Source organism: Myiozetetes cayanensis, unplaced genomic scaffold (genome assembly GCF_022539395.1).
Source record: "Myiozetetes cayanensis isolate MyiCay16 unplaced genomic scaffold, myiCay2020 scf6-25, whole genome shotgun sequence".
NCBI classification, from domain to species: domain Eukaryota; kingdom Metazoa; phylum Chordata; class Aves; order Passeriformes; family Tyrannidae; genus Myiozetetes; species Myiozetetes cayanensis.
The window spans coordinates 24,140,156-24,156,986 of NW_026087853.1; the positions used below are offsets into that span (position 1 = coordinate 24,140,156).

At 40.5% G+C, this 16,831-nt stretch overlaps 1 protein-coding gene across 1 annotated transcript; it reads left to right on the plus strand.

Annotated features, from left to right (window-relative positions):
* The first annotated feature begins 300 nt into the window (after window positions 1-300).
* On the plus strand, window positions 301-5,998 carry CFL2 (cofilin 2). The gene is made up of 4 exons (XM_050335793.1): window positions 301-432; window positions 1,864-2,171; window positions 2,273-2,349; window positions 2,442-5,998. The coding sequence occupies exons 1-4, from the start codon at window positions 430-432 to the stop codon at window positions 2,552-2,554; spliced, it is 501 nt and encodes a 166-aa protein (XP_050191750.1). The 5' UTR covers window positions 301-429; the 3' UTR covers window positions 2,555-5,998.
* The last annotated feature ends 10,833 nt before the right edge of the window (window positions 5,999-16,831 follow it).

The window sequence follows — 16,831 nt, forward strand, 5'->3', positions numbered from 1 at the left end:
AGGGGCCGCACTGCCCTCCCAGCCCCTCCCAGCATCCAGTCCGCACCGCCGGGGCAGGCCCGCGGCCGGCCAGGGGGACGCCCGGGGCTGCGGGGCCCAGGCCGGAGCACCCGCGGTGCAGCACCAGCACTGCCCGCGCCGCAAAACCAGCACTGCCCGCGCCGGGCGGGCGGCCGGGCCGGACCGCACCGCCCGCGGGCCCTGCCCGGGGAGCCCTGCCCTGCCCTGCCCCGCGGGGGCCGGCCCAGCGCGGCCCGGCGGCGGCACGTGGTGGCGGCGCGGCCCATGTGACCGGCCCTCCCCGGCCGCCGCGGCTCATCCCCCGCCCGGCCGAGTCCCCGCCCGCCTCGCCCCCAGCGCAGCGCAGCGCTCTCTGCGTGCAGCAGCCCCGCACCGCAGGCAGCCGCCGCCGCCCCGGGACCTGGCGCCATGGTAAGGGCGGCGCGGCACGGCCCGGCGGGCGGGAGGGCGGCGGGGCGGCCCGGCCGGGCCGAGTGGGGCCCAGCGGGGCTGAGCGGAGCGAGCTGGGCCCGGCGCAGCCTCCGGCGGCCATTTTAGTCTAATTTTAGCCGAGTGCGGGGGAAGGGCGGCGGAGCGGCCGCGGGGCAGCGGCGGGCGGCGGGCGGGCCGCGGCGGGGCCGGGGAGCGGCGGGCGGGCCGGGCGGGCGGCGCAGCGCTCCTGCGGCACCGCCCGGGTGTGCGAGTGCCCCGCGGTGCGGGGCCGGGCGGGGGCCGGGCCCGGGAGGGGGTCCCGCACCCCTCCCGCCGAGCCCCGGCCGCCCGGTGCCCAGGCCCGAGGGGCGGCCGGGCGGGAGCGCTGGGGCCGGGCGGGGGTGTGGGCGCGGGGCGGCGGGACGGCCATCCGTGCCCGCAGGCGGGGGCCGGCCCCGCGAACAAAGCGGGGAGAGGGGCAGGCGGCGCCCCCGGGGACAAAGCCGGCGGCTCCCTGCGATCCGCACCTGCCTTCCCTCCCCGGGCAGCCTGCGCTGGCAGCGCCCGCCTCGGCAGATGTAATTGTTGGACCGAGAGCAAGGGCGCTGCAGATGGGCTGAGCTCGCTCGCTCACTCGCAGTGGGGTTTGTTAAATTACTTTCCTTTCGCCTTGAGCTCCCCGTTTGCTCTGCCGGTTTTTTGTTTCCTTCCTGCTATAGGCTCGTGTTTTGAACGGCTTCCGAGCCTTATGGGGTAATTGTAACGATTGTAAAATTCTAACAGTTTTTTTTGTATGAAGGAAGAGCAGTCAAACAATACTCTCGCACCAGCATGAAGTAAAATTCGGGAGTTCTTAAGGCGTGGTGTTGAAGCTGACACAATGCAGAAAACATTTCTGTTACTTGTAGGGCCTTACCTCACCCAACAAAATGAGAGTCATGACAGTGCTGGATGTGAGCTGCTGCAGTAGCGTTTGTTCCACTAAAAGAAACAAACAAACGAAAAAAACCACCAACCCCCCAAATGAACGACAGCCCTCTCATCCCATCCCAAAATTACAAACTCCTCTCATATGTTCAGTTCCTTCCTCCATCCCTGTTCATTCCCTCCCCCCAGATAAGCCAAATGCATGATAAGGTAAAGGAAAACTGCTTGAGTAGTACGGTTGTGTGCCTATTTGTATGATACTGCTATCTAGATCGCAATTGAAGATGCTGAGATCTGCAACAAGAAACTACAAAATTTACACCTTCTTTATATCTTCTGCTCCAATCCTGCAAGTACTCCTAAATTTGTAGTGTGTTCAGGTTGAGCATAATATTTTTATTCTTATGGGGGCAGGCAGACTTTTATCAGGACTGTGGGCTATCATCTTTTCTAGTGAGTGTTAATTTTTGCTGTTTCAATTATTCCTTTGATCTCATTTTACAGGCTTCTGGAGTAACAGTGAATGATGAAGTCATAAAGGTTTTTAATGATATGAAAGTAAGGAAATCTTCAACCCCAGAAGAGATTAAAAAAAGAAAGAAAGCTGTTCTCTTCTGCTTAAGTGATGACAAAAAACAAATAATTGTAGAGGAATCAAAGCAGATATTGGTTGGTGACATTGGAGATACTGTGGAGGACCCCTATACAGCCTTTGTGAAGTTGCTACCTTTGAATGATTGCCGATATGCTTTGTATGATGCCACATATGAGACAAAGGAATCTAAGAAAGAAGACCTGGTATTTATATTCTGGTGTGTAAAAGCAAAGCTTGCTGTTAAAATTGAATATTACGGAGCTACCACTGGATGACTGAGTAACTGTTTTGTTGTGGTTTTCTTCTTTTTTTTTAAAGGGCTCCTGAAAGTGCACCTTTAAAAAGCAAGATGATCTACGCAAGCTCTAAAGATGCCATTAAAAAGAAATTTACAGGTACTGACCGAAAAAATGTTTTGCTCATTAATTATAATGGCATTTAGGTGTAGAGGTTCTCACAAGTACATTGTTGTCCGTCTGTCTTTCAGGTATTAAACATGAGTGGCAAGTAAATGGTTTGGATGATATTAAGGACCGTTCAACACTTGGAGAGAAATTGGGAGGCAACGTGGTAGTTTCACTTGAAGGAAAACCCTTATAAAAAGACAGACAAGTGCCATCTGGATCTAAGGAGCTTCCATTTCTGCAGCTCGTTCAATTGGAATAGTATTAGTCTCCCCATCCCCTCCCCTCCTCAAACAATAAGTCCCTGCCCTACCACCCTGAAGGAGATGTCATTGTTAAGCAGTCTACCAGTGATTGCCATTAGACTGTTAATCCTGGTAGTTTTATGTAGGATCCAAGGAATGCTTTCACGTCATACTCTTAGCCAAAACTGACGTTGCAGGCATTCCTTGCAACATGTACAATGAATGTGATAGTTAATGTAAATAGTCTAGCAGACAGCAAAGGGTAAGCTAATTGAATGCCTTGAAAGTATTGTCCACTGGTCGGATGGTAGACTCTATACAGTATTACTTACAGTTGCACTTGATTGCAGTTCCATGAGGCTCTTGTGCATTCATACACCTCACCTGCCTTGACAAGCCTATTTTTGTGACATGGCAGCACACAACACTATGCATTTAAAGCACTTTTTTGTAATATGTTTGACCCGCCCCCCCAAAAGGAATGCCAATTAAGTTGCTGTAACTGTGTCATCAGATTATTGTAGTACCTCAGTTTCATTCCTGTTACATGCATATCTTTATAAATGAAGTAGCTGTTACGATGCCTTTTGTTTTCCATTGAATGTACACTACTGAACAGGAGTAGAAGTTATCTGTTTACCATGTGAGTCTTGAAACACTAAAGTTTTGTAAAACATCAGTCATGGTGGCAATTTCTGTATTAAAAAGAGCCTTAAATGGAACATTGTTTTTTGAGATCAAAAATTGGCCACGTTGCAATAAAACTTGTGGCTTATTACAGATTGTTGCCTTGTTTTCATTGGAAAATACCGTTTTTAAGTGTTTAAGCATATTTCAAATAACTTCTGTGGAAAGTATTGTAAAGGTAAACAATCATTAATCTCATCTTAAATAATGCAAGTTTTTAATACTGATTTAGGCACTGCTTTACAATACTTTGTGGCTCTGTTCTGACCGTTCGATAAAGGACGTGCTCCTAGTTTACCATTGAAGTAAAGAAGCTACCACTACTGGAGACCATTATTTCCATGAAACACGTGTGTCAGAAATGTAAAAATACAAAGTAATTAACCATGCAGTGTGTTTCATACCTGAATGCTCTTAAAGTTCTACATGGCAGAGTAAAACCTTGCACGAGCTCAACTCCTTTTTTGGTAAGATGATGTGTAATGACAGTTATGTGCAGAGTATGAAACCAGGAAGGAATTTTTTGTTTCTCGAGTGTTGCAGTTAAGACCGACTTGGTACAAGAAATAGCCTAAATGAACCGTTCTACTTGTTAGCTTCTATGTAAATAGAACTGGAAAGTGTTTGCCACTACTGAGGCTTGCACTGGGGACGTGTTTTGGCTGAGAGCCAAATAATGCTCTCCTTATAGAGAATTTGATCTGCTCTGTGTGAGCAATCCTCCGTTAGCCAGAGCTATTTATGGCAAACACATGCTTTTGTATCTTGTCATCGTTATCCACAAATGGCAAAACTGGACATGATTCTCCTGGTATGCATAAAGGAGTGCTGTTAGGCAGCCACTGGCAGCTGAACTGTGCATGCTGCTAGAAGGAATGCTCTTTATCATTACCTTATTTTAAAAAGTTGGTAGAATAGAACTGTGGAGCTTTTAAATAGGGGCCCTTTATGGTCAGTTCATAACCCTTTTCCAATGAGGAATAGATGATAATCCAAAATTTTTTTTTTTTTTTAAATAATTTAAATAACATAGTGGTGCTGTGTTTAGGCTCTCTTGTCCTGTAGAACTTTAAGACTTTGTTTCAGGCTTCTGGCTATCCCTATGACTTGCACACCTCATTGTGTTAGCTGTTCTATGTAGACTAAACTTTACTAGCATTTAACTAAAAAGGCATGATGACCACTGACTTACTAAGTGTTTTAATGAGTCTTGGTTTTGTTCTACAAAACTCTCCTTTCAGGTACCTTTTAAGGGTGAGAAGTAACTGATGGTATGCATGTTGTCTAGCTAAAACCCCTAACTTTTTATTCCTCAAAATAGTCTATTTCTGATCATTCATGTTGTGTGCAAAGCCCAGTTTAATGTAAAGATCTTTGTGCTTTATGTTTGACTTCAGTACAGTAAAATGAAATTACCTTTTAACTGATTTTTCACAACGAGTAAATTGCTTCTTTAGAGAAAGCCAAAATGGAAAATGTTAAGTTTTAATAAACCATTTCAATTTTCATTTTAGACAGTAAACTTTTTTTAAGCAGTACTGTGTTTAAATTTATTGTTTGTCTCTGCTGCAAACAGTCTGGAAAAACGTCTGTGGCTTCTCAGTTGAATACTAAAGGGGTTTTTTTGGTTGTTTTTGTTTTTGTTTTTTAAACTAGCTTAGGTGTATATTCACTCAGTCCAAGTAGCTATGAAATTGAAGCACAAATTGTATTTATGTAAGATTCCTACCAAATTAAAGTTTTGGATCCAAAAGGATCATCCTGCCTTCAGTTTGTTCTTGAAATGACTGACTGACTGATGAGGGGGTCCAATTCAGATGGCTTGGCTTTAAAACAAACAAACAAAAATGAACACAAAACCAAACGAAAACCAATAAAGTGCTACAGAACTGTTACTGTTTGAATTAGATGAAACAAGTGAGAGACAGCTGGCATCTGTTCCAAAATGGTTTGTCAGCTGTTGTTTTCTGTCATTATGCAAAATGGTGAGGGCCTCATTGTGATCGAAAAGTGGAGGAAAATCCTCTCAAGTTGAATATCTTCTGTGTATCTCCATGTAGACGTGACTTTCGGTATCTTGGCTTCAGTTATTTTATTGATAAAGAAATGTTAAATAAAATTTTCATGAGAGTAGCTTGTGCAGAAATGGCATTTTTCTTCTAAAAAAAAAGTACTTCAAAGCCAGCAGTTGTTCTGTTTGATTTGGTAAATCCTGGAAGAGGTATAGGCATATGGGTTTGATTTCTCCAAAAAAGGGAAATCGGTCCAAGACTAGAGTGTGTAGGTGAGGTTTATGCTTGTGGCGATTTTTGAAATGCAAACCTTAAATTTTGAGTGTAAGGATCGCTCCTAGTCACATCATGAAGTGGATTTTGAGTATGTTCAGTTAAAACCCAAAGTGTTTCTCTAAGTGGAAGTGTGTTTTCTTGCTGTAGCATTCCTTGAGTGATGAAATACAGCAGTTGCCACAATTTGATAATAAGCTTTACTCTTTTATGCCAATTCCAGTATAAACCAAATTTTCATTGCCTATTTTTTATAAACTTCTGTAAGTTCCTCTTAGTTTGTGGTGGCGAGTTAATGATTGTAGAGTGAAAACATGGCACTAATGGTGGATCAAAGATCATCAATGTAGCACCTGTCTATGAATTTCTTTGAAATATTTCTGATTTTGAAAACCTGGTATAAATAAAGTTAATTTAAATGTCTTCAGTTGTTGAGTTTGTTTGTGTGCTGGGCAGCACCTACACCTACACTCATCTCTTTGCTGTTGCCCTTGGATTGGGAGCAGCCTGGACACTGAAAGGAGAAGTAGTGGAATAGCTGGATTTTCGTAACAGGTTTCACCTGCCACCCATTCAGTTCAATACCCAGCTGTAGCAAAAGCCAGCACCAGTGGCTCTGGAGATGGCTGTAAAGAAGTTTTGAGTGCATTGGTGCTGGATAACCTTTTTCTTTTGTTGGATCCTGGCACATGTGTTCAGAAAATTAGATGGCTTTTTTTTTTTTTTTAAAGTAGCAAAAAAATATGTTTACGCTGATAAGTAATTTTTTAATACTGGGAAGAAAGTGAACTAGTGCAGTGTGAAAAAGGTGACTCCGTGAAGAATGATCAAAAGATTATCCTTTTGGTATCAGTGGAATCTCTCTTATTAAAGTAAAATTTCTTAGATCTAGGAATTGATTATCTGGAAGAGAGTTAATTTTGTAAACAAAGCTGTCTAGAAACAGTTTCATTGGATTCTCTGGAGAAGGCAGACTTTTACACTGTACATGAACAATCTCTTTAGTGTTTACCTACCATAAATGTTCTTTGTGGCTGTAGGGGACATACGTGAGAATATGCATTAAAAAAGAATGCAGGGTGTCATTTTGAAGTTTTTAAATTACTGCTTCGTTAAAAAAATGTTCTGTTCTTTCAAAATCAATATCCAGTACTTGATACCCTATTGAATTTGCACATTTCCCCACCTCCCATGCTGTCAAATCTGCAATAACCCCCGTACATCTTACTCTTCCTTGCACTGTTTATCTCTGCATTCTACTAATGACATCTGAACTACAGTAAAAATTCTTTCCTATGAAAGTCAAACAGGTAACATAATCTATGTTTGATGATTTAATAGAATTGTCTTTTTATATTGTAAAGCTTACAGAAAAAAAAATATGTGCTAATTTGGAGGCACAAAGTAGTTTTGACATTTCTAGAATTCTGTGATTGTCTTTTTAATATCTCATTGTAGGTTAATGTTTCTGTTGACACCTTTACTTCATAGTTACATAGAAAACTAATGATTGGAAAAGAAACGTGAAGGTGTGCTGATTATTTTTAAAAGTTTCTAAATGTCAATTGAAAATAATACACAAACTTCAATTTCCTGCTGCTAGCTTAATTTTTATTCTTGTGTGAACAGGCTTAGGAATGTATGTGTAGCTGTAATCATGCCTCTCCTCTTCCACCTCTTTATTTTTAAAAACAGCTGTGTCACTGCAAATCCCTACCATCTGCCCGCCATCTCCTGTAAAGCTTTACGGACAATCTCCACTTGTACCTTTTAGTGTCTATTTTTCCCCTCTCTTGTTTGTGATTGTTGGGGTTTGATATAGAAAAACTAACCGCTGTAATAAAAGCTCCTCAAAAGCTTTTCTATTATGCAGAAAGTTAAAAGCATCAGTTAGTCTCTGGTGAGCACAGCTGCAGGGTATACATTGGCTTGAAAAAAGAGATGGGATTTTGAGAACCAGTTTAGAGAGCCTTATTTGTGTCTGCTTCCTCTTAGTGGCAGCACTGCTTTCATCTGTGACCTTCTATTAAGGCTAATGTGAGAGCTAAGCTTTTCGTCCATTTTGGCTGTTTCAACAGAAAATGGAATGTGCACGTAGCAAACAAGGTGCAGAAAGGCAGAGGAAGGTTTAGAAGCAGCAGTTTTCCATAGAGACCTGTACATCTGGTGGGGGGAAGGGGTTACAGCACAGAGGATTTGTTTCCTTTTAATTTCAGCAGGAGCTTGCAGCTGTAAAGACTGAGCTTATGTTATCTTTTGCTCTGCCTGAACATACTGATTCTGCAGTCACAACTGTCTCAGTGCTTTCCTGCAATGAAATGTGAAAACACAGCTCTGTGTCAATGAATTGTGGTTTACTCCTACAAAAGCCCTGCTACAACAGAGCTCTTGGTTAGCAATATCATATGGAGATATGCACCTAAGTGGCATTTCAACAATCCTTTAAAAATGTGTGGGTTTTGATTACACCAAATACAGTAATTAAGCTATTACATGGGGGGTGAGAATGAACGGGTATAGTTCTTTTAATTAAGTGACTGCGAGTGACAAATATAAGTCATGGTCATATTTTTGAATCTTAGCCCTGTTGTTAAAGTGTGACTTAAAAGGTGATACACTTCCTGGTCCACAGAATTCATTCCCTGCACACATTCTTTTAGGAAACAGTAGCATAATTTTAGCTCTTCACTGAATATACTGATGCAGAATCTGTCACCCGAGGGCTTTTATTCGTCTGTGTTGACGAATTCCTTTTGTAGTGCTGCCTTATTTCTCTGCATCCACACTTCAAAATCAGTTCCCAGAACTCTCCTTCCAAGTAACCAGAATTCCTAAACAATATTTATTCTGTGTGACTAAAGTAGAAAGGCATCTTGTAGAACACCCATAGGAAACAAATGCATGGCATTAGTCTGCGTGGCCACTGAACATGTTTGGCCCTGCATGCCATCTCTGACTGTTGGGTTATTCTGATGAGAAGGTCAGCTCATCCAGGTTTGTGTGCAACAGCCCAACACAGAAAATCTGTAGAAACAGAAAAAAATGTCTTAATTTTGCTCAGATAAACACTTTACAAGCTGACTGTGGTAACCACTTTTTAATGTTTTCTAATTTTTTTTTTTTCACCTGTTCTGACAAAAACATCTGGCTTTGATTCTAGCTGGTTTTATCAGTTTAGTTTGACAGGTGCAATGGTTGGAAGTATCTTCAGAACAAGCTATATTTAGATATATAAATCTGGCAGTTGATTTGATCTCATTATTATTTTAATTCAGTCACTTCAAATCCATTACAATTTTAACTGCCTGGAGTTCAGCATTGCCAGTGTAATTCTCACAACACAGCATGGGCAACCTTTAAAAGTCATCATCAAAATTATTAATAATATAAATCAATTTTATTTCTATATCCTGGTTTCACTTTTGCAAAGAGGATGACAACTCTCTTAAAAGTCAAGTGATCTTCCAGGGAGCTCCTGACTGAACACCTGCTATAGATCTTTGTGATAGGGTTGAAGGAGTGTTAGAGCATTCACATCAGAGCAGTTTGTTTTGTTTTCTTGCACAGCTAGATAAATTTTCTCTCCTGGAAAGTGTTGAGGTCACTGTGGTATCAATGTTTAAAGTATTTCACTTTTTATTTCATTCTAAATAGAATGGACAGATTGCAATTGCAGCTTTTTCTTAGGGTAATACAGTGAAGCATCTGAGCTATGAATTTTATTTTTTTCCTCATTACCAGAAGGGGAGAAAAGAATGCTTCTCATCCCACTGTGCAGCATAAGGCCAAAACACAGCACTCCAATTAAATGCAGGGATCATGATTATTTTCAGCTACTGTACCTGTTTTAGCAGGTACAAAACATCATCTTGTCAAATGAGTTTTGCATTTGTCTTGGACAACTCCATGAAAGAGCTGTGGTAAAACAAAAGTCTGAGTATCTGGCACTCCAGCTCTGTCCCTGCAACACCTCCCTAACATCATGAGGCTATGTCTACTCTAGAATTTCTCTTGCATTCCTGCTCTACCCTGCTTCAGAAGTCAGAATGTCTGACAGATCAAGACAGCTTTGGAAACACTAGGACTGTGGTTGCTGTAATACTGAAATATAAAATTGAGATAGCTTTATGCACACCAGTTTCAAGAAGCATGTGGCTCTGTGTTTATCTGCAGTTATCCTGTGTAAAAAGTAATAATGACACATAAAAATATCTTTAACACTGATAGTAATTCAGAATCTTACATTAATTTAACTGCTCTTTTCGGTGGAAAACAGTAAGGGTAATATTTTACATCTTTTTTTCTTTTTCTTTTTTTTTTTTTTTTTCTAGCAATGGTGTTACTAACCAGTCTTTCTACTTCCCACCAAACTGTGGGAAGATGAGAAGAGTTATTTCTCTTTGCATCACATTTTACGTTGTGTGCAAATACAAATCCTCTCAGTTTCTTCTTAAAACAGTGGTTGGATCACGTTTGGTGGTTAATGGACAAGAACATAGGATTTTTGTAAGTCACATTTTTCAGTATTAATATGAGCATGCACATATTTTTGAGCTATGAGATCAAAACTACTAATTGCCAAAGGGCATATTTGGGGGAAAAAATTAGTAACTTTTCAAAGCTTATATTTTTCTCTGCTAACACTTTATTTGTTTTTTTATTCTCAAAGTTGTGCATTAAGATGTTTTTTATTTTTGTGAGTTAATTGCTTTTGGTGTTCTCACTTTCCCCACACTGCATCATGTTCCAGTCTAATATGGACTGGATTAAATTGTTATCAAAGGAAGGAAGTATATAACATGCAGTTTCTGTAGGAAAGAGTAAACTGTTTGCTTGACCCAGTTTTATGAAGCTATTTCCTTCTACAGAGATGGGATCACAGTCAAGGAAAAGGGACAAATGGGTTTGCTGAGAGTATTTAGGAGCACTCAGTGGGAATGAGATTATTATTGTAGTGCTTAATCCTGAAATAATCATAGACCATCTCATCAACCTTGCACCAGCGTTTGAGAGAGTTAAATATTCTAGCTACTTTGTGATATTAGTCTGAGATCATTTTCTATTGTTATAAACTTGAAGCTCTCCAGATAAATATAGAATATTTCTACCTGTGATCAATGTTTCAATGTTCTCATATATGTTGTGTGTTTAAAAAGACGATTCCCAACTAGTGGAAATGCATTTCTGAAGAAATACATCTTTTGTGGGGCTGAAAATTAAAGTAAAGGTTATGGAAGCAACCATTTCACATAATCTTTTTTGGGCAAGTCCTATAATGTTATCGGGCTTGCTTTTCCATCTCTTGGGTACAGTGTGGAAGAGTGCCCAGAAGGCGTGTTGTGGTGACATAGTATCTGTCATCACTGACGAACAATGCATTTAATGGTAGTGAAGTTACAAGTCATACTGTATGCAAATGGAATAAAAAATATTCTCAGATCAGAATGTCTAATTTTCATAAACAGTAACATTTAGTTGCCTTTGAACAGGTATAATTGTCCCGCTGTGTCTTTGTTTCCTTAAAGAGGTAAATGACAAACCCAAGCCTTTCCCCTGCTTTTGCCTTTAGTCCTTATCGTAAACATAGAGCAAACAAGAAAAAAAAAACAAATCCCACTTTTGATCCATTTACTGGTTTCTCTTGTTAAAAACAGGAAACCTCATAAAGAAATTATTGAAGGAATAAATTTGGCTACAGTTTACCAAAGTGGCAAAAGTTCGAAATAATCTCTTGAGATGTTTGAACAGTTCCATTCTGTCCACGGGGTTTACCTCAGAAATACAGACTCCATGATTTAGATGGGAAATTGACATAATGGGTTAATTTATGCTCTCCTCAGTTCCAGAAGCCTGAACTGCCATTTTTTGCAATCATTAAAGCATTTGATTTCAGCTGTTAACTTCCACAAAAGTGGTTAAGTACTTAGAGCATGGGGAGATGCTACGGATGCATGAATTTATGGTATATTGAAAACTGAAGCTGTATGAGATAAGCTGTGTATCAACATAGAAGCCTGAAAATTAATTGTATGGCTCATTGTTTCATAATCAAATGGACCACTTCACAGTAAAATCAAGAAAACCTCAATATTATCAAATTTATAGAAAACTGCTACAAGGATTAAAGCCATATTACAACCTTATATGTTCAAAAAATAAGAAAAGGTTCAGTAAATTTTGAAGTAACTTTTTGTATAATCAGAACTTGTATTAATATAATTAATATCTTTTAAGAGTTTTCATCTGTTACCTTTTCTGAAACCTTGCATTATGCTTATTCATTTCCTTGGGCTTTTCTCTGCAGTCAAAAGCACTCGAAACTGACAGCATTGCAGTGAGGATTTATTTCTTTTTCCTGATCTTAATAATAAAAAAAAACCCCTATGCCTCATGAAGAGATATATGAAATAGGGCCATCTGAGGGTGCTGTTCGACAATGTAGTGAGGGCAATCTAATGACACATGTGGGATGATTCCTGCAGAAACTGGGCTGAATGCTCCCCCTCTTTTCCACTGGTGCTTATATCTGCCTGACCAGACAGTGAATTTAGGAAACTACACTTCTCATTTATTTTGAAAAAAATTTTTTTGCTTGTTTAGGGAGGCACAATGCCTGAAATATTTCAGATGTTTCTGAGAACTGCCTTGGTCAGCAGCTGGTATGTAGGATGTCTGTGGAGAAGCTAAACTTAGTGTTCACTGAGGTGCTGGAGCATGTCCAGAAAAGGGCAATGAAGTTGGTGAAGGGTCAGGAGCACAAGTCTTATGAGGATTGGCTGAGGGAGCTGGGGTTCTTCAGCCTGGAGAAAAGGAGGCTGAGAGGGGGGACCTTATCACTCCCTACAACTAACTGAAATAAGGTTGCAGCGAGGTGGGGATTGGTCTCTTCTCCCAGGTAACAAGTGACAGAACAAGAGGAAACGGCCTCAAGCTGCACCAGGACCGATTTAGATTGGATATTAGGAAAAATTTCTTCACCAAAAGGGTTGTCAGTCTTTGGCACACACTGCCTAGGTAAGTGGTGGAGTCACCATCCCTGGAGGGATGTAGATGGTGTATAGATGTGGACTTAGGGACATGGTTTAGTGGTGGACTTGGTAGTACTGGGTTAATGGCTTTTAAAGGTCTACTCCAACCTAAACAATTTTATGATTCATGACACCCAACATACCCCTGCATGTTGCTCAGTGCATTTCCAGGTGACTCCAAGCTATTGTATTACATACATCTGGTACAGTGAGTCCAGCTCTTCTGGGAAGACTTGAATGGTGTCTGTCCACATATTACAGAGCAGATATCTGCACTCACAGTGTATTTACCAAAGACCAGAAGCATAGGATATTTGGGTCTCTGGTATGTAGTGATTGATTCTGACATAGTCATATATGTCTTTGCTGGCACAGCTTGGGTGAAAATCAGGAAAGGCCAATGATCACTTGCATCTCAGCTTCTCGTTACGCACATACTTTAAACTGTGTATTCTTCAGTACTCTGACTCCTGAACAGCAGTGGTGAAATTTGGTCCCTCAAATCTCAGCTGCTGATTATGCCACACGAGACACGTAAAGGCATTTTAGTGTTTAACTTAAGGTGAAATTTGGATTGCACCAGATCAGATGTGCATGTGCATGCCTGACTCCAGCTCTTCCTTCCTCCCTTCACCCCTTTTAACAGTGTTCTCACCACCCTTCCCCCATGGAGGTCCATGATATGAATTAACTGAATTCCTCAGATTCTGAAGTCCTGACTACAAGCTTTCAGTGACTGGGAATTCTGCCATGCCATAGTATTCTGAAGGGTGTAGGCAAACATGCTTCATGTACAGCACAGTCACTGAACTTTGAATATGTAAGGGCCAGCACTTCTCAAGAGTTTGGGGTTTGCTTTGTTCATTTAATTAGTGAGAAAAACTTGGTTTGCTCAGCTTCAGCTTTCTGTTAGCATTCCAAATGATCTGTATCTAGTGGTGTTTTAAGCAGACAAGTAAATTACGAGTTTATTGTAGACTAGATAGAAAGCAAAAGTAATAGGCAAAATAGCTCACCTGATGTGTATTTGGAATTCCACCAGTGCACGTATATGCTAAGTATATATGAGGTTGTGGGTTTTTTTTTGTCAGGATTGATATAATCTAGGCATAATTAAGGGTAGCTCCATTAAATCAGAAGAAGTTAGAAATGCTTATTACAAGTTCATTAGTGTCTGGAATCATTAGAACAGTACGGTGTCATGTTAATGGCACCAGAGGAATTCTCTGGGTGAACAGTAGATAAAGCCAAATATTTTACCAGCATTATGCATGTTTCAGAGCAACACAGATCAGCAGTTTTAGACAACACAGATGATATAGTCCAGACTGAATATAGTCCAAGAAATGCAGGCATGATTCTTTTAATCAAAAGGTTATTTTAAATAAGCATTATTACTTTAACCCAGTAGTGCTCACTTTTTAAATGCACCAAATGCAATGATAAATGCTGTTATTTTATTATGTGTCCATTTATATCTATTATGGCCTTTTTTGGATCAGCACCTATGTACTGTCTCTTTGTGTTCTGTATGCATACTGAACACACCTCATTTTTGTGAATTTAAGTTCAGAAAACAGCATTGACATCAAGGCCCGTTTGTAAGGCAGAAGCTGGGCTCTCCTGACCGAGTCTCCCCAGTGGCCCAGTGTAGTAAGGGTACTTTAAATGTGACTGGCGTACCCTGACAGCACTGGATTCAGGACAAACATTCCACAGCCCAGTCTTATTGCCATAGAAATTAATAAATGCATGAGATCCCTCCATTTTTTTATACAAAACCATAAAAAAATATTAGAAAATCTGCTTATTGTGGAAGAAGCCTAACTTCATGTCTCTTGTGACTAGTTATGGTTCTAATTCACGTTAGTGCCCTAACCAGACTCACACCAGTCTCTGTTTGGACTGTAGGTTAGGGGTTTCACTGGTGTTCCTGTGTGACAGCCTGGTCTGATGGCCAAGACTCATCCTTTGATGCTGCCAAGGTACAAATCAGTGCTTTAATACACAGTCACCCTCAAATTGAATGCAGCAGAGGGACACTGGTTACTGCTCAGGATCTCATTTTCCTGGTTTCTGCCTCCAGAACTCTACAAATGTTTTGTACAGTTCATCACTAGTTAGTGATTAGGGAGCAGATATCTAGAAATCAGACAGATCTGTATCATTGTGGTGATGACACATCATCATATCCAGCTCACTTTGCACTTTGTAGATTCAGCTCTTAGAGATCATAACATCTCCACACCTCACACATGCCTTACTTATGCTGTTTGTTTAGTCCTTCTCTTTAATAAGCCTGGTGGGGTTTTTTTTGAGAATCAGATTCAGATTCCCTTATTTATTTTGATCACCATCATGAGTTTAATTTCCTTCCTTCAGAAACCATCTCTCAGTCACTGTCTTTGGTCAGAAATGAATGTGTTTTTCTCAGCCTAAGCTCCAGTGATGAGATGCTAAGAAATATTTCCACATACTTACAGATTGGGAAGCAAGAGAGGCTACTGCTGTAAAAATCAATTCCTGCTGCAAATACAGCGCTCACCATGTTGCCAAGGCTTGCAGAGCGGACTCTCTGAACAGGTCAAAGCTGTTCACTTCATTCACTTCTCACATGGGAATTGTTTGGGTTTGTGCATTGCTGGAGCATAGGGCTGCCACAGCCACAGGTACACAGGTACAGAAAGGTACCCATATTCTGTCTGGATGATGTTCTACAGCACCCAAAGTGACTGCAAGTCTGATCGCAGAGCTCCTCCCCTGCAGTAAGCAGGTGTGGTACAGGTCAGGACTCCATGCTGTGCATGTGAAAGTTTGCACATAATTTTTCTGTGCAAATCTGGCTGACAGGGAATGGTACCACCCAATGGGGCTTTAATTCCAACCACTGGCTACTGTCTGTTATCAAACCATATAGCCCCGTTCTTCTTTCTGTCCCCAAATTTAACAACTGCAACTTAAAACTACTTTGTTTTTTTTTTCTTTCTGCTACTATGATGAAGAAGATGTTCCAGAATCCTGCTTTGATGTTTTGAAGCCTTATTTTAATTATTGTTGGGCATTTTAGTTTGTACCTGTATTGTTCTTTACTTTAAATAACCTTCCCTTTTTTTTTATGCCCTGATGTTATATTCCCTTCTTTTATATGTTCACACCAAGATGTTGCCAGAAAGATAGCCTTCTTCATCCCCTTAATTGTCCTAGCAGCACCTCTTGGTCCCTGGTCCAGTTTGAATCTTTCTTTTCTGAAGATATTTGACCAGGCCTCATCACTACAGGTTATGAATGCATTGCTTTCTCTGCATTACAGGATCCTATGCCTTCTTCCACAGAAGTCTGATTATATCATGTGACTGATACATCTAATTTTTTCTTCTCCTTTGCTCTTATAGAAACTTATTTTGGCCCCTAACAACGTCACTTTGGATTATTCACTACAAAATTCCATCCTCTTTCTATTACTGTGGTCCTCAAGGTCATGAAGCTCTTCCTGCGTGATACTCTAGCCCTCTTCTGTATCAGTAGTACCTTCCAGTTTTGTGTTGTCTGCAGGTTTCACTCTCTCATTTTCTTCCTATTTTTTGTGCCAAGGTCATCAATGAGAAGATTAAATAAAATTGTTCCCAGAGTGAATTTAGGAAACTCCATTAATAATAACCCTTTCTTCTGACAGACAACTCCAGTCAGTTTCTTATATGCTTTACAGTCCATATGTTAGTTTTGATTTTCATGTTAATTAGTGTTATACAAAATACATTCAGGAGCCCAGCAAGACTAGTGTCTATCTCTGTAAAGAACCTGCAATAATTTTATCAAATAAATATATCAAACAATTCTAGAATAACTTATCCATGATAAGTGGGTACTTTTATCCCACTTCCGATCCCACTTTATCTTTTATTATGTTTCCCTCCCAAATGTGTCATAAAATCCTGATCACTATTCAACTCAGAGATACATGCTTTGGCAGCTGCCTAGTTAATTTATTCTCTTTTTGATTATATCTAAAAATTAATATTAAGAGACTGATATCTTACTGTTAATAAATTAAGCCCCAAATATTTGGTACTTCATTCTAAGTTAAAATGCTAAGAATTAAAACATAATAAATTATTTGATAATATTCTATTAATAATTATTGAATAGTGTTTCACAAATGTACAAATGTACAAAAAGGGGAAATATGAAAACAATGGAACAGCTATAAATGTTATTGTGGGTGGCATTC